Source organism: Natrix helvetica (genome assembly GCF_964273705.1).
Source record: "Natrix helvetica genome assembly, chromosome: 1".
Lineage (NCBI taxonomy): Eukaryota > Metazoa > Chordata > Lepidosauria > Squamata > Natricidae > Natrix > Natrix helvetica.
In genome coordinates, this window is record NC_138548.1 from 370,016,612 (window position 1) to 370,037,333 (window position 20,722).

At 40.5% G+C, this 20,722-nt stretch overlaps 2 protein-coding genes across 2 annotated transcripts in view; both read left to right on the plus strand.

Annotated features, from left to right (window-relative positions):
• LOC309384592 (vomeronasal type-2 receptor 26-like) overlaps positions 1–20,722 on the plus strand; it is a gene marked incomplete at its 3' end in the record, with an annotated part of 326,225 nt that overhangs the window by 91,019 nt on the left and 214,484 nt on the right. The window lies entirely within an intron of this gene.
• LOC309384589 (vomeronasal type-2 receptor 26-like) lies at positions 9,321–20,319 on the plus strand (the record flags this gene model as incomplete). The annotated part of the gene is made up of 6 exons (XM_081938290.1): positions 9,321–9,711; positions 14,286–14,524; positions 14,890–15,015; positions 17,828–18,055; positions 18,534–18,660; positions 19,424–20,319. 6 exons carry the CDS (start codon positions 9,321–9,323, stop codon positions 20,317–20,319), a joined length of 2,007 nt encoding a protein of 668 aa, XP_081794416.1.

Below are 20,722 nucleotides of genomic sequence, written 5' to 3' on the forward strand. Positions count from 1 at the left end.
TTGGAGCACTTCATGCTTCCTTCCACAGACAAGCTTTATGGGGATGCTCACTTCATTTTCCAGCAGGACCTGGCACCTGCCCACACTGCCAGAAGCACCAAAACCTGGTTCAATGACCGTGGGATTACTGTGCTTGAATGGCCAGCAAACTCACCTGACCTGAACCCCATAGAGAATCTATGGGGCGTTGCCAAGAGAAAGATGAGAGACATGAGACCGAACAATGCAGAAGAGCTGAAGGCCGCTATTGAAGCATCCTGGTCTTCCATAACACCTCAGCAGTGCCACAAGCTGATAGCTTCCATGCCACGCTGCATTGAGGCAGTAATTGCTGCAAAAGGGGCCCAAACCAAGTACTGAGTACATATGCATGCTTATACTTTTCAGAGGTCCGATATTGTTCTACGAATAATGTGAGAAAAACTGCAAATGAAATCTTTGTATTTTTCTTTGGTTATTTGTGTTATATGTATCATATAATTAACAATTTTAGTCAATTATATTGTCAGTGTTTCAAGTAATGCACCCATTGAAGGAAGAACTCTGAGGCAGGTAGATTCCTCAAAGAACAGTTTATTGGATACATCATATTGACACAATGGCGAAAGCTGACTCTGAAAGGTACCACAGTTTTCACCTAATTAAAAAATGGAAGTTCCCCCTGTCCCCCCAAGTCATCAGTCACAGTGTCCAAAAAATATGCTGGCAGGTTGTTTGGTTACTCCACTTCTCCTCTCTAAGCCACCTGTTGGAATGACCTTGGTTCCCACAGGAAAACTTTTTTTTCTTTTGACAGCAAAACCCCAGCTATCTAATTTTCCCCTTCCTTGTCCCCTCTTCTGCCTTGTGGCAACCATGAAGCCAAAAAAATGGCCTCAGCCAGGTTCACTTCAAGGTTGACATATATCTTCTCTCTATACTTTTGGTTAATAATACTAAGTGATTGAGAATTATTACTGAACCTTTGTTCTTGAGTACTGAATATATTAGCAACACTTGTTCCCCCAAAGTTAAACAACCAAAAAAGAAAGATTCGAATGTAAAAAAAGTAATGTGAGAAAAGGGAAAAAACCACAGATTTCTGTTTTTTAAATTCCTGGATGTTTCCATTCTAGTTCCACCCATTTCTAAAGAAGAAGGAATTGTACAATCTTTCCATGTTTAAAGTCTACTTGGATCCAAATGGAGAAGTAGCAGCAGATCTGTGGATCATTATTAAGTTGGTTCTTCCCAAGGAGGATCCCAGAGACATGCATTTGGGGAATTTTGAAAGGCAGAGACTGATAATCAACCAAGCTACTTTGTCACAACTAAAGTTGCTCAACAAGGTGGGGAAAATATTGATGTTTTTTCTTCATTTTTCCAAAGAATCAGGACCCTTTTGAAGTGGGCTAACCCTAGTCAAAAAAGTGGGTAATCTGCACTGAGAATTGAATGTGGGAAGTAAAACATCTATAATTTTCTTAGACAGATTGGGGGCCTTCACATCTATTGACCAAAGTATCCTTCAGATGCTATAATACTGAAGCTATTGTAAGCTGATTTACCTATATCCAAAATGAGATTTGGGCTGATTATTATTTAGGACACAAATCATTGCCAATTAATGTCTCTTTTGCAATTTATCACCCTAAAACTGGTGAGAGAGGGCCTCATATGCTGAGGAACTTCACGTTAATAGCTTCACATTGACTTTTGTCCCTGTCTTCAAATATTAGAGATGAAGGCAATTCTGTTAACCAGAGTCTTACTTCAGTTTTGGATTGAATCCAATGAAATGAAATCAAGATTGGATGGAAGTTCTGTTGGTCCAATTAGAAAATAACAGAATAACAGAGTTGGAAGGGACCTTGTAGTTCATCTAGTCCAACCCCCCTCTAAAGTAGGAGACCCTCCACCATTTATAACAGATGGCATTCCAGTCTCTTCTTGAAAGCTTCCAGTTATGAAGCTACCACAACTTCTGAAGGCAACTTCTGGTCCTTTGGTTGATTGCTCTTATTGTCAGAGAATTTCTCCTTGTTTACAGGTTGAATCCATCCATTATTCCTTGTCTGGCCTTCAAGGGTTTTGGAAAATAGCTTGACCCCCTCCTCTCTGTGGCAGCCCCCCAAATATCATCCTTCTCTTCACTAAACTAGCCATGCCCAGTTCCTGCAACTGTTTTAGCCTCCAGCCCCCAAATCATCTTGGTTGCTCTTCTCTGTACTCTTTCCAGAGTCTCAACATCCCTTTTATAGTGTGGTGACCAAAATTGGATCCAGGATTCTAGATGTGGTCTTACTAAGGCTTTATAGAGTGGTATTATTACCTTCTGGGATCTTGAACAAATCCTTCATTACCTGGCTAGAGTCAGGGTCTCCTAAATTTGCAGACCCATAATGTGTGACATAGTTATGCATGTCTCTCTTTAACCCCACTGGGATAGTGGAATTTAGGAAGGAGGTCCAAGGCTTTCAGGTCACATGAAATAGTAAGGACTGGCCTGATGTGAGCTTATTTATCCATTGATTGATTAAATTTATTAGTTACCCATCTTACTATGATAACGGCTTGAAAACTGAAGAACTCAAGCCTGACTTTGGTGCAAAGGAATCCTGATATCAGAAGTAATAAGGGACAATTTCAAGGGAAACATTGCTTAAATTTAAGCTTTGGCTTTTAAGAGTGCACTACAGTTTTTGAAACTAGTCAATCAGTGTTAGTTTTAGTTCACCAGCATGGTAGCCATATAAATTGAACAAATAAATGTAGAAATAAAGAGCATATTATTTAAGGTTTGTCAGTCCTTGTTTTTAAAGGAATTCGTCCTTTGTATCTTAAGTGGGGGAGAGTTTTGGATTGCTTTCAAAGGAAGCAACTTTGAAATGTTTCTTCCAGAAAAAAAGTGTTCCAGATCCCACTGGTCAGATGTTTCTTTCTTCATCACAGTTTTCTTCTAATTAACCTAGTGAAATAAACCTGTAATAAATCTTTTACGGTAAAGTTTACTTTAAAATGAGATATCTTATTTCAAAATCATGCTTATATGAAGAATAGAGGAATGCATGTTAATTCCACTGTTAGGCGGAACCTTCTGGTTCTCACTTGATGCTTAAATCTTTTCTTAATTTCATCCCTTCAGACTTTGTTAAATAGAAAGGTACATTTTTTGCTATCTGATACGTCCCGAGAAAAAAAGGAGGAACTAACTGGGGAATCTGCCTGCAATTGTATCTCCTGCAACCATTTGGAAGTTTCTAGAGATTTCGTATTGGCCTAAGTGAAGCCCAGAGACTTCTTGGGTAAAGTTCATGTCTACCTCCATCTTACATTTATGATGAACCTCAACATATTTTCCTTGGCATTTCTTCTTTTTCTTCTCAGTCTCTGCCTCAGTCCAAATGTGTGGAAAAATGTCAGCCTGGATTTGTCATGAAGCCTCGAGAAGGAGAGCCAGTTTGCTGCTATGACTGCGTTCCTTGTCCAGAGGGGACCATCTCCATTGAGGAAGGTGGGTGACACCATAGGAAAACCTACTGGATTCAGCAAGAGTGTGTTTCATGTGGAACAGGAGTCTCCAAACCTGGGAACATTAAGACTAAGGACTTCAAATCCCAGAATTCCTCAGCCAGCATGGGTGGCTGGGGAATTCTGGGAGTTGAAGTCCACAAGTCTTAAAGTTCCCAAGTTTGGAGACCCCTGATGTGGAGTAATTAAAATGCTAGACAAGCCATAAAATAGGAACAGAAAATGCATCACAGAAACTATAAAGATGAATCCTATAGTACCATTGTGATTATAGGAAACAACTACACAAGGGAGGAATGATAAAGCTGCATATAAGGTACACATAACACCTTTGATCAGGGCACTTTCATCAATATGCATTTTAAAGACAAATGTAAGTTTGATGGTTTTGTTCTTAATTTTCATTGGTGTCCAATTTCTTCCATAATGGGAGAGATAAGAAAAGGATTTTGAAGGATGAGATAGGAAGAAGGATGTTGCGAATTGGTTAGGAAATCTCTCTTTTATTTGCCAATTTGGATTTGTCCTTCCATATTTATCTTTCTTAGGAACTTCTGAATTCTTTGTAACTTGAGAAATGATTTTAGTTCAATTGGCTTTTCTCACCCAGACCAACTTTATATAACAGGCCAAAAGATTCATCAATCATACATTTAATCCATTAATCTTTATTAAGGTCATAAATCCTCATAAACTGAGATATCTAATTAGGAGGAACAATTGAAGGAAAGATTTTTGGGCAGAAGGAAGAATGAAAACCAAACTGATGTCTCATCATAAAGCCATCAAGCAGATATTTCCCACCTTTTCATATCCTTTCTATTTTCCTTAATGTTAAATATTGAGATACAAACAGTTACAACACCAACAAAAAAAGAATATAGTCCTGGTTTTGAAAGGGAAAAAAGTCTAACATGCTGTGTTACAACAACTTTTACCCTATGTCCAGGATTTTAGAGCAATTGATTTAGAGCCTAGTTGCTGGGTCAATCATCAATATCTGAGTTCAAATATTCCTGGGAGAAACGTATGTCTAGCATCTGTCAAAAATTAAAATTAAAACAAGCAAACAAACAAACTCAAAGTCAGTGAAAGATAAGAATCTGGTGGATTATCTCACAGAAGGGAGTTTGTGGCACCAGATATTTCTTCTTTTAATTTGAATTTGTTCTTGTTCTTGGTTTTTTTTTTTTCCACATTGTATATATTGGGGAATTTTTTGCTGGAACATTTGTATATACTATTTACTGAGGCTTGCCTGTCCCTCAGTATCAAATCTCATCTAAAGGTTTTCTTGAAATTTGAAAGACTATAAATAAAATATTTACTTTGCTTTCTCAGATACTGAAAAATGCACCAAATGCCCAGATGAACAATATCCAACCAAGAATCGAGTCAAATGTATCCCCAAAAAAATAACCTTCCTGTCTTATGAAGAATATTTGGGCATAATCCTTGTGTTCTTTGCTCTACTCTTGTTCCTAACTGCAAGCCTTGTTTTAATCATATTTCTTAAATATGTAGAAACTCCCATTGTCAAAGCCAATAACCGGGACCTCTCCTTCATCCTCCTGATCTCCCTCCTGCTTTGCTTCTTGTCCTCATTTCTCTTCATTGGCCAGTCAAGGAAAGCCACCTGTCTTCTCCGACAAACAATGTTCAGCATTGTCTTCTCAGTAGCTGTGTCTTCTGTGTTGGCCAAAACAATCACAGTGGTGCTGGCTTTCCTGGCCTCAAAACCAGGAAACAGGATGAGAAGATGGTTGGGGAAGAGCTTGGCCAACTCAATCATCCTTTCTTGTTCTGGTGTCCAAATTTTCATTTGTGCCATGTGGCTTGGAGTTTCTCCCCCATTCCCAGATTCTGACATGCGCTCCCAGCCTGGAGAGATCATCCTTCAATGCAATGAAGGCTCTGTTACCATGTTTTATGTTGTCCTTGGCTACATGGGTTTCCTTGCTGTCATTTGCTTCATGGTGGCTTTCTTCGCCAGGAACCTGCCTGGGGCCTTCAACGAAGCCAAGCTGATCACTTTCAGCATGCTGGTCTTCTGCAGTGTCTGGGTCTCTTTCCTGCCCACCTACCTGAGCACCAAAGGAAAGTCCATGGTGGCCGTGCAGGTCTTCTCCATCTTGACCTCCAGTGCTGGACTGCTGGGCTGCATCTTCTTCCCCAAGTGCTATGTTATCCTCCTGAGACCAGATCTAAACACAAAGGAACATCTAATGATAAAAGTAGGGAACTAATAATGAAATTGTTTCTTAGACTCGTGACAATTAATTATTGATTCCAATTTTTGATGTTGATTTATATGTTTCATTTGCCTCTTTTGACAGAACAATAAAGTTGGAAGGAATCTTGGAGGTCTTCTAGTTCAACCTCTTGCTCAAGAAGGAGACCCTATCCCATTTGAGACAAATGATTATCTAGTAACTTTTTTAAAGCCTCTATTTGTACCTTATCCATCACTTTCTTCTCCCTGTCTCCTCCCCTTCCCTACCTCCTTTCTTCCTTCTGTCATACTTCCCTTCTCTACTTCCCCTTCCTCTCTCCTTCTCCTCCCTCCCCTTTCCACTCCTCATTTCTCTCCTCCTCTCCCCCCCCCTTGCCCTCTTTCCTATCCCTCTCTTCTTCCCTTACCTCTACTTCCCACTTTTATCTCATTTACTTGGTGTATTTCAGCTTCTGAGCAAGCTCCATTTTATGTTGATGGTATTTATAATTCCTTTTCAATATGCATATTTAATTTTAACATGTATTCTCCTCCTTTTAAAAAAATAGAACAAAAAAGTATACATACATAGTTATTGTGCTTTTAACCCCCCCCCTCCCCGAGCCTACTTTTGGCCGAGATGTAGACCTGGTTACAATTCCCTGCTATTCTCATCATTATATTTATATAATTATACGTCCTTACACACCCCCAATTTGTGATTCTGTCTTTAAATCTCAAGAGTTTCCCATTGTAAGTATATTTCATGTTCCCTCTCCATTTTTCCATATTTTTGATTAGATTAATCTTAATTGTCTATAAATGGCAATCCTCGCTGTTCAATGTTCATTACAATTACCTTAATCTATTATATAAGATAACAAGCGGTAAGCATCTCACTTTATTCATCATCTTAAAAATTCTATATACGTCCATGTTTCATATATTTTAATTCATGCTTAGTTGTCCTTCTATTGTCGTATTCAATCAATTAGCAACTCAGTTTAATTATCATGTATAAAAGTGAATCAAAAACCTCTGCTTTACAAACTTCCCATATCAGTTTCATATTTATCCATATTCCATAAATTTAAACTTTATTTAGCTATCTTTCCATTATCATATTCAACCAATTAACAACTCCATTTTACTGCCATATTTAGGAATAAAGCCCTTATCTTTATATTTCCCCATATAACAGTTTATAGTTGTCTGATTTTTCCTAGTAAGTCTTTTGTCCCAGTTCTCTGTTCCTGCCTTCTCCCTTTTCTTTGTTTTGACACAACCACTCTCTTCAATTTTCCCCAGGCCACCATCAAAAGAATATTTTATGTTTCTCCTTGTTGGGGCATAATCTTCTACTTCAATTTTCCTTATGCCACTAACAACGTCCAAAACCTCTTTTGTCTGGTTTTTATTCCCTTTTGTTGGGACACCTCCTCTTTTTACAATTTTCCCTACACCTCTGCCAAGACCAATGGAGTTTTTTGTCTGCTTTTTATTTCCCTCCATTTCTACCCCTTCATTGTCTTGCCTCCCCCCTTCTTCTTTGAATTCTTCTTTAGATATCTCCTTCTCTGGATTCAGAATTCTATTTAGGCTTGATTTTAATGATTTTATTAATGATTGCATATTTTTTATAATTTCACATAGTTCTTCAAATTCCCAGTTTTCCATGATGTCCAGTTCCAAAGTTAGAGTTAGTAATACAGTTCTTATTTCAGATTTCTGATCCACTTTAAATTTATCTACTTCAGTTGCTGTGGGGAAGAGCAATGGGAGCCCTCTTGGTCTTTTGTTCTTCCTTAATGTCCAGTTCCAAAATTGCAGTTAGTTATACAAGCCTTATTTCGAGATTCTGGTTTAGTTAATTCAACTACTGTGAAACCGGAAGAGAAGCTGGGGCCATCTTAATCTTTTGCAGAGAGAAAAAAAAAGGAAGGAAGAAAAAAAACAACCTTCGTATTTCCCAGTTCTTGACTCTGTTATTATTCTTTCCCTTCCCACCTTCCAGGTCCCATAGATTATAGCTGCTCAAAATATATCACTTGGAACAAACTTGCAAACAGCCAGATTAGGGTGTTTCTCTTTGCCTCCTGCTTTTCCAAATTCTGATTTATGGCAGTTGGTTAATTAAAACTTCCCGCACCGTCAAGGTTAGGTTGTCAGTTATCAGTAAAAAGAAGTGCTTTTTTTCTTGATTTTTTGGAGTTGCTTAATATCTGTTGGAAAAAGTTGAAACAAAGTAAATCCTTCGGAATATTGATTTCTATTTCAAATCCAGATTTAGAGTTTGTATTTGAGTGGGTTTGTCACTTCTCTGCTTTCTCCCTTTCTGTCTTGATTTGTTTCCAACAAATAGCTTTGTGGGGGGAGGGGGGAGGCTAGGGTTTCAACCCTCCATTTCCTTTTCTTTCTTTCTTTCTTTTTGAAAAAATCCTGATCAGACCATCAATATTATTTATGCTCTCAGGATTTCTTTGCCTTTTCCAGGTTTAATTTACAGCTGTGGGTTAGATAAGTTTGGCAGGACTCCAACCTGCAAGGGACTTGTTGCCTCCCTCTGGATCTAATGAGACGCTGCCCTCTTTGTCCCCTATCCAGGGGGGGTTCTGATCCAAAAAAGGATCCCCGAAGTTGGTTTGTCAGACAGGGTTCATGTGAGATTCTTCAGAGCTCACATCCCCCACATCTGTCCAGCTGAAGAACTTCCTGTCGACTGTAACCTATATGCTTCTATGGTGGGAATTTGGGAGAGGGGAATGACAGTTGAAGGGGTGCAAAGCTGTTTAGAACCAGTTCGTGCCAGGCATCTTCATGGTCGTTCACCCTGAGTGTTGAATTTCACCAGCCCAAACACCTCAGCATTTCCCAAAACACCTCAGTGATGTCGGATTGGCTAAAGATGGACTAGACATGGGGGAGGGATGGGGAACTGAGGGTTTGTTTTTTTGAATTGCTACATGGGAACTTCAGATTCCTCCTGACTTTACTGCAGTCAGCATTTTGAAATAAAAGTTCTTTTCACTTCAGAAAAATGGAGTTGAGAGTTTTACTTTCTGAAGGGATCAGACTGGGCCAGGTCTGACATTAAGCGGAATCTGATATGGTGGTGAACCCATAGAGGACTTCATCTCTACCGTGGGGACCACACACATGAAATTGGCTCAAGGGTGAAATCAGGGGGAGAGTCACTGTTGGAGGAAAACTTTGAAGAGGGACTGGATCTTTCTGAGTAGACAGGAGAGGCAAAAATGTGTGGCAATCTGCTGAGTTCCAGGTGCTCTCTGGGCATTGGGCAAAAGAAGGAATTGGAGGGGAAGCCCATTGGGATGAATTTCACTCATGGAAGCTATGGCAGTTGCTGGCAGGAACAGTGAGTGGAGCTGGAGGATCTGGAGGAGGAGGAAGAAGAGGGTGAAGAATTCGACCAGGGTGACTAGATGATGGAACAAGACATCAAGTTCATGCGAGGGGCTTTCAAAAACCTAAAGGTGTGTAAACAGCAGGCCAGGGCCATGCAACCTGATGACCTCCAGATGCAATGGGAGCCTGAGCAGCAACATCCACCACCACGGGCAGGACCTCAGCCAGCCCAATGGCAGCAGCGGCCACTGCTGGTCCAGCACCAGGAGCTGCCACCTGTATCACCCCCTCTGCAGGGATAGCCCCAGGGAGGAGGACCACCTGCAAGACACCGCAGCTGGGTGTGAAGTTTAACAGGGATCCCCAGCAACTGGGGTTCTTCCTGGCCAAGGCTTGGACCTACATGCAGGAGTATGGTCTGGAGAGGACCACTGAAGGTGCCAAGGTCAGATGTGTCGCAATGGACCTAGAAGGTGTTGCAGCACATTGGATGATCATCCTCCACAATCACAACACTCTGGAGCTGAGAAATTTCAACTGCTTCCTGGCTGCACTCCATAAACGTTTGGAGGACTCCCTGGCCGATTTCAAATCTAGAGATCACATCAAAACCATGAGCCAGGGTAGGAGGGGAGTGGCTGAGAACACACAAGAATTGTGTGACTTGTGTTAGAGTTCCAACCGATGGCCTAATTAAATCATGAGCCTTAAGCCAAGAGTCCAAAGAAATCCAGTTATTTATTAGGAGATTCATGTCGGCACATTCCAACTCTGACCTCACTTAATTTACATCCTGGCTCTTACCCTGTTTCCCCTCCCCCCCAAGGTGTGTCATCAGTCACATTCTCCTACGAAGCAATTGTCTCCCTGCCATCCTGTCATCAAAGGATGGGGAGAGGGAGGGGGACAGATGAGCAATAACCTTGTATGCTTCTATGGTGGGAATTTGGGAGGGGGGAGTAACAGTTGAAGAAGTGCAAAGCAGTTTTGAACCAGTTCGTGCCAGGAATCAATCAATTGATCAATCAATCAATCAATCACCAAAGATACATCAATAACAGCAATAGACCTAATCTTGAGGTAGTTGGGGCCCTCTAGATCTCCATGGAAGTTCTTCCACAAGGCAGAGGATGCCAGAGACAAGGGATGCTTTCTGGTCCAACTAGATGATGTGGTTTCATAGAGGGGATGCTAAGAATATCTCTCTGCTTTCCCTGCCCTGGGCCATATTGGAGGCCAAAAAGTTATTCACGTAATACATTTCCACTTTCTGACGAATTCTTCACACACATTTAACCAAGGTATCAGGTTCCCCCCTCCCTCTCCCTCAGCTTCAGTGTTGCAACACTGAAGCCTCATAAATGGCCTTTGTGAGGTCAGCTTCAGGGTTGACACAAGGACTGTAGAATATCAAACAAATTGGACAAGTTTTATAGAAGGTGGATATTTTTAGGTTTACTTGCCTCGATCAGTTGAACAGTGTCAGTGAAAATAAAAGAAAAAAATGGCTATTAGAGGTCATGGAGAGTTAGAGGTTAGAAAGCCTATTCCAGAAAGTAAGAACTTTAAGGAGCTAGACATTTGCAACAACTACAGGTCCCTGTGTCCTTGCATTGTCTTCCTTTAATTCGGGCAGGAACTAAAGGCTTCTTTATTCCTTTGAATTTTCTCTCGTCTAGCTCCTCAGTTTGATAGGGAGTATCTGCCAAAACTCTTCCAAAATTTCCTCCTTTGACACTTTTTATTTGCTTCTTTCCTCTCGCCTCAACCATTTCCTGCCTAGATCTTCCAACTTTGCCCACATTCACAAATCCCTTTGGGTTTTTGCCATAGGTGTGGCTCCTAAACCTCTGCCTGTAAGGAGAGACATCATATCTATACAGAATTAATCTCTTTGACATGAGAGTAATCCACTCGTCCTCTTGCTGGAAGAACTACTATAAGCCCTCAGGGCATTTAGCATTAAACATGGGGCAGGCCATTCACTCTCAGGCCGTTTACAAGAAGTAGAAACTCTTTTGAACATGGTAAAATGAGCTTCTGAGTCTTCTATGCCCCAACACTGGAAGTCTTTAAGAAGATGTTGGATAGCTATTTGTCTGAAACGGTATAGGGTTTCCTGCCTAGGCAGGGGGTTGGACTAGAAGACCTCCAAGGTCCCTTCCAACTCTACTATTGTATTGTATTGTATTGTATTGTATGCTGAATGGAAAAATCCCAAGCTCAGGAAACTGACTCAACAATGGCAGAAAACCCCTGAGGAAATCATCTTCACCATCTTCTCATTCTTCCATTTCACACTCTCCACTGTTCAGAACCATCCTGACAGCATATAGTCCAAGCTCAGCCTGAGCTGCCTTCCAAAGCTGCCTTCAGGTGTATTTATTCTTTTATTGGATTGTGGTGCTCTGCCCAGAACCACTGTCGGTCAGATGTCTGGGCATATAAATTTGATTAGCCAATCAATCACGCATTATAATCAACAACCATGACAGACCTAGCCTAAACCTAAGGTAGTTGGGGACATCTGGATCTCCAGGGAGGCTCTTCCACAAGGCAGGGGATGCCAGAGAGAAGGCCTGATGATATGGGTTCATAGAGGGGGGTGCCAAGAATCTCCCTGTACTGGACCTGTTGTGGGCCATGTTGGAGGCCACAAAATTAAGGACTTAACCCACTCAATTTCCTGACAGATTCTTCACACAGATTTCACCAAGGACTAAAGAGCATCAAACAAATTAGACAAATTTTATAGATGGTGGATTTTATTAGGTTTACTTGCCTAGATCAATTCAATAGGTTTCATAGTTTTTACATCTAAAAATATTATGCTATCCTAATTTTACCTATGTCAAAAAATATACATATTTTGCTGTATTTTACACACTAGTCCCTGACCATCGTCATCATCTTCTCTTTTATTATTTAGTTCTACCTTTACAAACATTTGAACCTATGTCCTATGAACAAAAACAGCCCCCCATCTCTTAAGAAAGGCAAACCAGAATCAGCTGTATCCATATTGAGGATTGACATTTCAGCCTCATGCCAAAAGTCTCTCTTGAGGCTGGAATGTATCGAGAGGTTTTCTAAGGGATGTCAGGGAAATACTTTCAAGAGCTGCCATGATGCTGTAATACTCTGATGCTGTAATGATGATGCAATGGTAGGAATGAGATGTTTGGGAGAAAGTTCTCCTGTCTCACTCCTGGGCTCATCTTCAGAGTTTCACCCCATTCGTGACTCCTCCCATTGCGTATTTGCCTGTTGACTCCCTCAGAGTTTAGAGAGACGATGTCTCTCCTTGTGGCCATTATCCAAATCATAGTGATTTATTTCTTCGCTTGGTGCTAAATCTCTAAAGACATTTTGGAAAGCTTCATGATGTCATACAGAGAAAGCCATAGGATGCTTCCACTTTGATAGTACATCAAAGCCTTTTTGCCTAATGTCTTTGCACTGGAAAATCTTGGGGGCATAAGTGGCCCTGGAGAAAGAGAGAACCTTGAAGGCTTTTAAGACAGGCAAGGATTGTAGATATGAAGGCTTGTACAGACTCTGTCAGGATTAGAAAATTTCTGGAGCGTCTGTCCTGGAAGAGGGCTTTGGTTTCTTCCACCTCTTCATATCACTGTGTCTTCAAAGCAAGGCTGGAGACTCCATCAGGAACAGAAGTCATGTTGCTGCTGCTTCTTCTGCTTCTGCTGCCCCAGGAAGTTCTGGGACGTCTCAGAGCCAAATGCATCCTGACTCTGAAGAGGGACAAAGTGCATCCAGAGAACTATTACCAGCCAGGAGAGTTTCACATCGGTGGCATTGTCTCTGCAACAAGGATGTGGCTTCAACCATTAAGCTTCAATGAATCTCCTTTGATTCCAATTTATCAGTATGTCAAAATTCCTGCACAGACTTAGAGCCTCTCCATTCCACCCCGATTTCAAAAATTCCAGTCACCTCTCTTACAATGAATGATCTCTTTGATCTGCTGGTTCTTCTCTCTTTCTATCTCATTTCACCCTTGGTTCATCCTTTTCAGCTGATGAACCTGATTTGAAATTCTCAAATAAATATCTAGTAGAGGTTTTCTATTTTTCTTGACCTTGAATAAGCAGCATCTGCTTTTCTTGACGTCCTGTTGGACTGTGGATGGAGAAGAGAGGATGGTTTTTCTCTTCTACCACTCTCGTGCCCAATAAGGTCATCAAAATGGGTAGAAAAATGCAGAAATGTTGACTTTTTCTCTGAAGTAAAAATGAAATAATTTTATCCTATAACACCAATTGAATGAATGGTTCCCAGATCAGAATTGAATTTCTTAAATGTGTGAATCTCGTTTGAGTGGATGCCAGCATCCTAATCAAACAATGAGTTAAATGTCAGCTAAGTCTCTATGGTGGACATACAAGCCATCTAAACTCCTCCAGCAATTAAGCATTTAGTCCATTTGTTAACAGTCATAGTTGCTCATTTTATGTATGTATGTCTGTTTGTGTCCTTTAATGATTCTATATTTCATGTGGAATAATAGGTCATACTTCCAATTATTAATTATTGTTGAAGATAAACAAGCAAAAAGGCAGAAAGAGACTGAAAGTCAGTCTGAAATCTTAATACAACAGCAAGAAAAGGACGATGAAGAATTAGCCAAAACTGAATTTGAAACTGAATTTGAAACTGAATTATGTACAAATGGTGAACATGTCATAATGAAAATTTATAAGGTTTTAAGGATTTGAAGCAGAAGATAAACAGGCTCAATTTGCATGACTGAAAGCACTATTAAATTTGGATATTAAATAGAGATGCAGAGAATTTAACGAGTATTCAGTTTACATTCTGCCATAAGTTAACATATATATGTGTGTTTAATTAATTATTTTTAAATTTATATTTATTAAGAATTTTTACAGAAAGTGAAGTGAACAATAACTAGATTACTTCATACATAACATGCATTCAGTATCCAAAAAGAAAAGAAAAATGGAAAGAAATCCAGAGTTCCATTCAGATAGGTGGGTGATTTTTGGGGTGATTTGAAAATGCCTCCCAACCTCTCAGCTTTCAGTGGATTAGAAATACATTTGTTAAAAGTTAAATAAAATGCTGTTTCCATTGATTATGTCCTGAAATATTCATACTTTCAGTAAAACAATGACAGAGTACTGGAGAGTCCTATCCTTCCTTTTTGCAATCCAAGCGATCAACAAGGATCCTAACATTTTGTTCAATGTCACCCTGGGATACAACATCTATGAAAATTATTTCAATGCACAAATGACCTCGGAGGCTTTGCTGGACCTGCTTTCAGAGGGAAAGGCCAACGTTCCCAACTACAGCTGTGGAAGGCAGAGAAACACAGTGGCTGTTCTGGAAGAGGCTGACACTGACATCTCCTTCCAGATTTCGACCATGCTGGGAACCTACAAAATCCCTCAGGTGTGTCTTTGTTGGGAAGACCATTTGTAGACATGCAGCATACAGCCAGACATCTTCTGTTCTAAAGGATGAGCAAAGCTCTATTCTGGGGATTGCATGAAATAAGGATGGAGGTTCTATCAAATGGCAGAGAAGGGTCAGAGAGGACAATCCCTGGCACAGTCATTATACAGACTGTGCATCTCTGCTGGCTCTTTGCAAGAGCCAAATGTTGCACTGAAGTGAGACGAGATGCAGTTTAAACAGAATGACCAGAGACTCCCTATAAAAGGTTCTTCATTGCAAGGAGTGGAACAATTCCTCCATTAGAGCTAGATGCAGTTTTTATGGTCTCCAAAAAAGTAAGGTTTTTTTCCCCTTTTCAGATCAGTCACGGTTTTGATTCCCAGGTTGTGAGTGATGGGAATCCTTTCTTCTACCCAATGCTCCCTGCTGAAGGAGCCCATTACCCAGGGATGGTGAAGCTGCTCCTCCATTTCAGGTGGACCTTGGTGGGTCTCCTTGCTCCAAACACTGATAATGGACAAAGGTTCATGAGGACATTGACTTCCATGCTGGTCAGGAATGGCATTTGCCCAGTTTTGTCGCAAACCTTTTTTCCAGCTTCTTGGAAAGCGAACATAGACTGGGATTTATACCTCAGTTGGAGAAAGGTGAAGGTCTTTATTTATGGTGCAGGCTTGATTTCATTCCATGCAGGTCTTACACTTTTGGGTCAGATATTTGAAATGATTGCTGAACCTCCTAGAGGAAAAGTCCTGATCGCCACAATCCGCTGAGACTTCACTGTTTATATGACTAAAGAAACCTTTCCTGTTCAATACATCCATAGCACATTTTACTTTCCTTTGAAGAAAAAGCAAATAGGAAACCCTGGGGAGCATTTTAAATTTTCCTCTCTTATGAGACGCTTTGTAGTGACCTCCTTCCTGTGTTCCTACCCCCACGATGCGTTTTCAGTGAAAGTCTGGAGAAAGTGCAGGCAGAGAGAAAACATACCGTTTCTCAAGAAAGAAGAAATGGATCCAATCCTGAATGGGGACAACTATTTCATTTACAACACAGTCTGGGCTGTGGCACGGGCCTTAAATGCAGCTCATTTATCCAGATCCAGGAGGACATTTAAAGGTGGTAAAAACATGAAAATTCCCATGCTGAAGGCCTGGCAGGTACTTCTTTTCTATTACATAGCTCTACACTGTGTTACAATTGTAAGAAGTGCGTAACAACTCTGACAATGGTTTACATTTCAATTTTCAATTGCTCTCCTTTCTGTAATTCATTCCACCCTCCTCATTTCTTTTCCAGTATTTTTTTACAAGATTCTAGGTAAAAATATTTTTTCCTTCACCACCACCTCCTCCTCCTTCTTCTACAAGTAGGGACATTAGCATGTCTCACACATCTAAAAAAGTAAGTTGTGTATATTAAGCTGTCTAACATACAATACAATACAATACAATACAATACAATACAATAGTAGAGTTGGAAGGGACCTTGGAGGTCTTCTAGTCCAACCCCCTGCCTAGGCAGGAAACCCTATACCGTTTCAGGCAAATGGCTATCCAACATCTTCTTAAAGACTTCCAGTGTTGGGGCATTCACAACTTCTGGAGGCAAGCTGTTCCACTGATTAATTGTTCTCACTGTCAGGAAATTTCTCCTCAGTTCTAAGTTGTTTCTCTCCTTGATTAGTTTCCACCCATTGCTTCTTGTTCTACCCTCAGGTGCTTTGGAGAATAGTTTGACTCTCTCTTCTTTGTGGCAACCTCTGAGATATTGGAACAATGCTATCATGTCTCCCCTAGTCCTTCTTTCTCTGAAGCTAAACATACCCAGTTCCTGCAACCATTCTTCATATGTTTTAGTCTCCAGTCCCCTAATCATCTTCGTTGCTCTTCTCTGCACTCTTTCTAGAGTCTCCACATCTTTTTTACATCATGGCGACCAGAACTGAATGCAGTATTCCAAGTGTGGCCTTACCAAGGCATTATAAAGTGGTATTAACACTTCACGTGATCTTGATTCTATCCCTCTGTTGATGCAGCCTAGAACTGTGTTGGCTTTTTTGGCAGCTGCTGCACACTGCTGGATCATATTTAAATGGTTGTCCACTAGGACTCCAAGATCCCTTTCATAGTTACTACTACTGAGCAAGTTATCACCTATACTGTACCTGTGCATTCCATTTTTGTTGCTTAAATGTAGAACCTTACTCTTTTCACCATTGAATTTCATTTTATTAGATAGTGCCCAATGTTCAAGTTTGTCAAGATCCTTCTGTATCCTAAGCCTATCTTCTGGAGTGTTGGCTATTCCTGCCAGCTTGGTGTCATCTGCAAATTTGATGAGTTCCCCATTTATTCCCTCATCCAAATCATTGATGAAGATGTTGAAGAGTACTGGGCCTTAAACAGAGCCTTGGGGTACTCCACTGCATACATACATCATCTCTGACCTTCTCACTTCCTGGGCTGCCCTTCTGCTCCAGGACAGCCTTTACCCTGAGTGGCTCTCCCTTTGATTTTCCTTCCCCAGCTCAAAACTCTGTAGATTCATAGATAACAAAATATATTATCAAGAAGCAGCGTATGGAGAAGATTCCATGGGCCAAGAAGCTAAGCAGGCTAGGATCAGGTGAGAAACTGAAGGGTTGGACTAGGAAAAAGTCTAGAAACAGCAAGAGTGAAGAATGTTCCGTAAAATATTCCATACATATTCAATATAAATGATGAAGGCAGCCTGAACTGGTACCAGAGATCATCTTTCACAATGAAGATCTGGGGCCTTTTCTCCATGCCAAGTGACCCACCTTCACCTCAGTGCAGAGTTCCATAAGCACAACTTCCTGGTAGAGCAATGGCTCCCATTGCAATCCTCAAAGTGAGGAATGGGTTTTCTCTTCCTATCTGCCCATTGACCTGAACCACAGTTATTAACCGTATTGTTGCTCTGTAGGGCATCTGGTTTCATTTTGGTTTCATTGGCAGAATTCCTTCAGTGTTGTTATGCACAACACCCGTTTCCTTTTGGGTTTTAACTTTGGATCTCATTAGTTGACACGGGATGTATCCTTTGCTATACTTCCATTTGGTTTTCAAAACTATGCAGTCACAATTATGAATGGAAGAGACAACGAATATCCTTCACCATCCTTATTTTCCAGGCCTTTCTTGATCCTTCCAAAAAGATTTTTATTCTCTATTCCTCATACAGGTCCTTCATGCCAGCTGAAATGGAGGAGTCTTACCAAAGAGCTTTCTATGCCCTTTGTAACATTGCCCATTTTTTCTTCCATTGCAGCTTCATCCTTTCCTTCGAACTGCTCAGTTTTATAATAATTCAATTGATGGGGTATATTCAGATGAGAATGGAGAGCTGGTAGCAGACCTGGACATTGAGAACATGGTGCTTTTCCCCAATTTCCGTTTTAACAAAAAGGCCGTTGGGAGGTTAGAGAGAGTGGGCTCCTTGGATTTCAAGTTCATGATGAACCAGAATGCTATTGCAGAGATGGAAATGCTGAACAAGGTGGGGAGAAGATTTTATTCTGCTCTTTATGAAGGTTTTTCCAAGATGATAGCTGAATTGGAGCAAGGACAGACTTGAGATGTCATCTCAGTTTTCCCAGATATTAAATATCTTCCTGTTAGATGTTCAGGCTTCTATGAGAAAAAAAAGTTAGCTTTTTATCAAACTTCTACAAGGAAGCTGGATTTATATTATGGGACAAAGTGATTGATTTTGTCAAAGCAGAAATCCATTCAACTTTCTTTTCAGTGGGGATATTGAGAATTTAAATTAAAATTGTGGCAGATGAAAAATTAGAAGAGAAGATAAATAGGTGAACAGCAATCAATCACATCAGTTTGAGGAGCTCTACGTTTCTTCAGGCTTCCAATTTAGCAAAGCTAAAAGTTTGGAGATGTCCAAACATTTCCTTTTATCTCCTTTAGGAAGTACAATAAATCATGTTATGGATATTATTTCTTTCCCTCTCTCCGCCCAGCCCTTCCCTCCTTCCAGGTGTGGGGAAAGCTGCCCTGCTGGATTCATGAAGGTGGCTCAGGAAGGGAAGCCCGTCTGCTGCTACAATTGTCGTCCTTGTGCAGAAGGATCCATCTCCACCGTGGAAGGTGAGTGACAGCAGAAGAAAGGGGCAGACTTTGGGGGGATCTGAGATCCTGAACATGCATCTTGAAAGTCTTGGCCAGAAGGGTCCCACCTCTTTGAGACTTGACAAATATATACATTTATGTCATGGTGAATTATAAGAAAATATCTTGGAGATTAATCTGGTATGTAGGTCAAGCAAAAGGTCATACAGATCATGGGTAAAGATATGGGATAAGTGAGGATTGAGTATTGTGGGAGATGTGACATCTCTTGCTCTTTATCTTTTACAACACATCTTCCGTGTTTCAAATCACTATTTACTTCATTGCTCTGAATAGTGAGAGTTTCCAGATTCCAGAACATAATGATGGAACTTTGATAAATTTGGTATATTTTTTTCTGAAAGGGTGAAAAATGATACTGTCTATGTGTTAATAAAAAAATTAAATTGAAGATGGAAACATGGGAAGAAAAACAAATTATGTATAAGAGAGAGTGTAAAAAGGGGGGAAACCTGGACAACACTTTGTTTGTAAAAATAATTTTACAATTTGTAACAAAAAATTAAAAATCTTATTGGGGGGAAAACAAGTTCATTGATGAAATGGTAACAGTAAAAAAAAAAAAAAGAAGAGAAATATTAAGATGTTCTATTGGAGGGAAATGAAGAAATATATTGATTGCACCTACAGATAACAATTCATACCAAAAACAAGTTTACCCAAACAATGCATTTGATTGAAAGACATGTTAAAGGGAGATCCTGTTCTTCCTCTTTTTCAGATGCAGACAAATGTACCAAATGTCCAGATGATCAACATCCAAACTTCAAGCGAGTTCACTGTATCCCCAAGACTAAAAGTTATCTTTCTTACAAGGAAAATCTGGGGCTCATCCTGACTTCCATTGTTTTCCTCCTCTCTTTAACCACAGGCTTTGGCTTGGGTATCTTCATTAAATTTATGGAAACTCCCATTGTCAAAGCCAACAACCGGGACCTCTCCTACATCCTCCTGGTCTCCCTCCTGCTTTCCATCTTGACCTCCTTCCTGTTCATTGGCCGGCCAAGGAGGGTGACCTGCCTCCTCCGACAAACAGCCTTCAGCATTGTCTTCTCCATTGCCATTTCTTCCATCTTGGCCAAAACGATCACAGTGGTGTTAGCCTTCTTAGCCACAAAACCAGGGAATAAAGTGCAGAGATGGTTGGGGAAGAGCTTGGCCAACTCCATTGTCCTTTCTTGTTCTGGTCTCCAAGTTGTCATTTGCATCATCTGGTTGGGCACTTTCCCCCCATTCTCTGACTCTGACCTGCACTCCCAACCTAGAGAGATCATCCTACAATGCAACGAAGGTTCTGTCACCATGTTTTATGTTGCCCTTGGGTACATGGGCTTCCTGTCTGCTGTCTGCTTCACGGTGGCTTTTCTGGCCAGGAATCTCCCTGGGGCCTTCAACGAAGCCAAGCTGATCTCCTTCAGCATGCTGGTCTTCTGCAGTGTCTGGGTGTCCTTTGTGCCTGCCTACCTGAGCACCAAGGGGAAGTACATGGTGGCTGTTCAGGTCTTCTCCATCTTGGCCTCCAGTGCTGGACTGCTGGGCTGCATCTTCATCCCCAAGTGCTACATTATTATTTTTAGGCCAGATCTGAATACCAAAGAACATCTCATGTCAAAATAACATTGAAAAAATGACTGTAACAAATCTATTATTTTCAAAAATGTCATTTAGTAGGCATGATTACTGGCTTTTGATTATTTAATGTTTATGTATGTATGTATTTATTAAATATAAATGCTGCCAATGTTGGCTAGAGGTGACTCTAGGCAACTTACAACCAAGAGAAAAGAAAAGATTAAAATAATAAATAGTAGCATTAACATTGGTTTAAAATTGACAAACATGAGCAGGAAGGGAGCAAGATGGACATCAGGAGGAGGAATTCCTCTTATTGCTTAAGTTACTTCAATTTACATTCCACTACATTTCTAAAGAAACTGATATCAATACACCAAATCTCATTTTTAGTTACACTAGTGTGGGTAAAATCAGTTTCCAGATGAATGGGACCATTTAGTAGGCA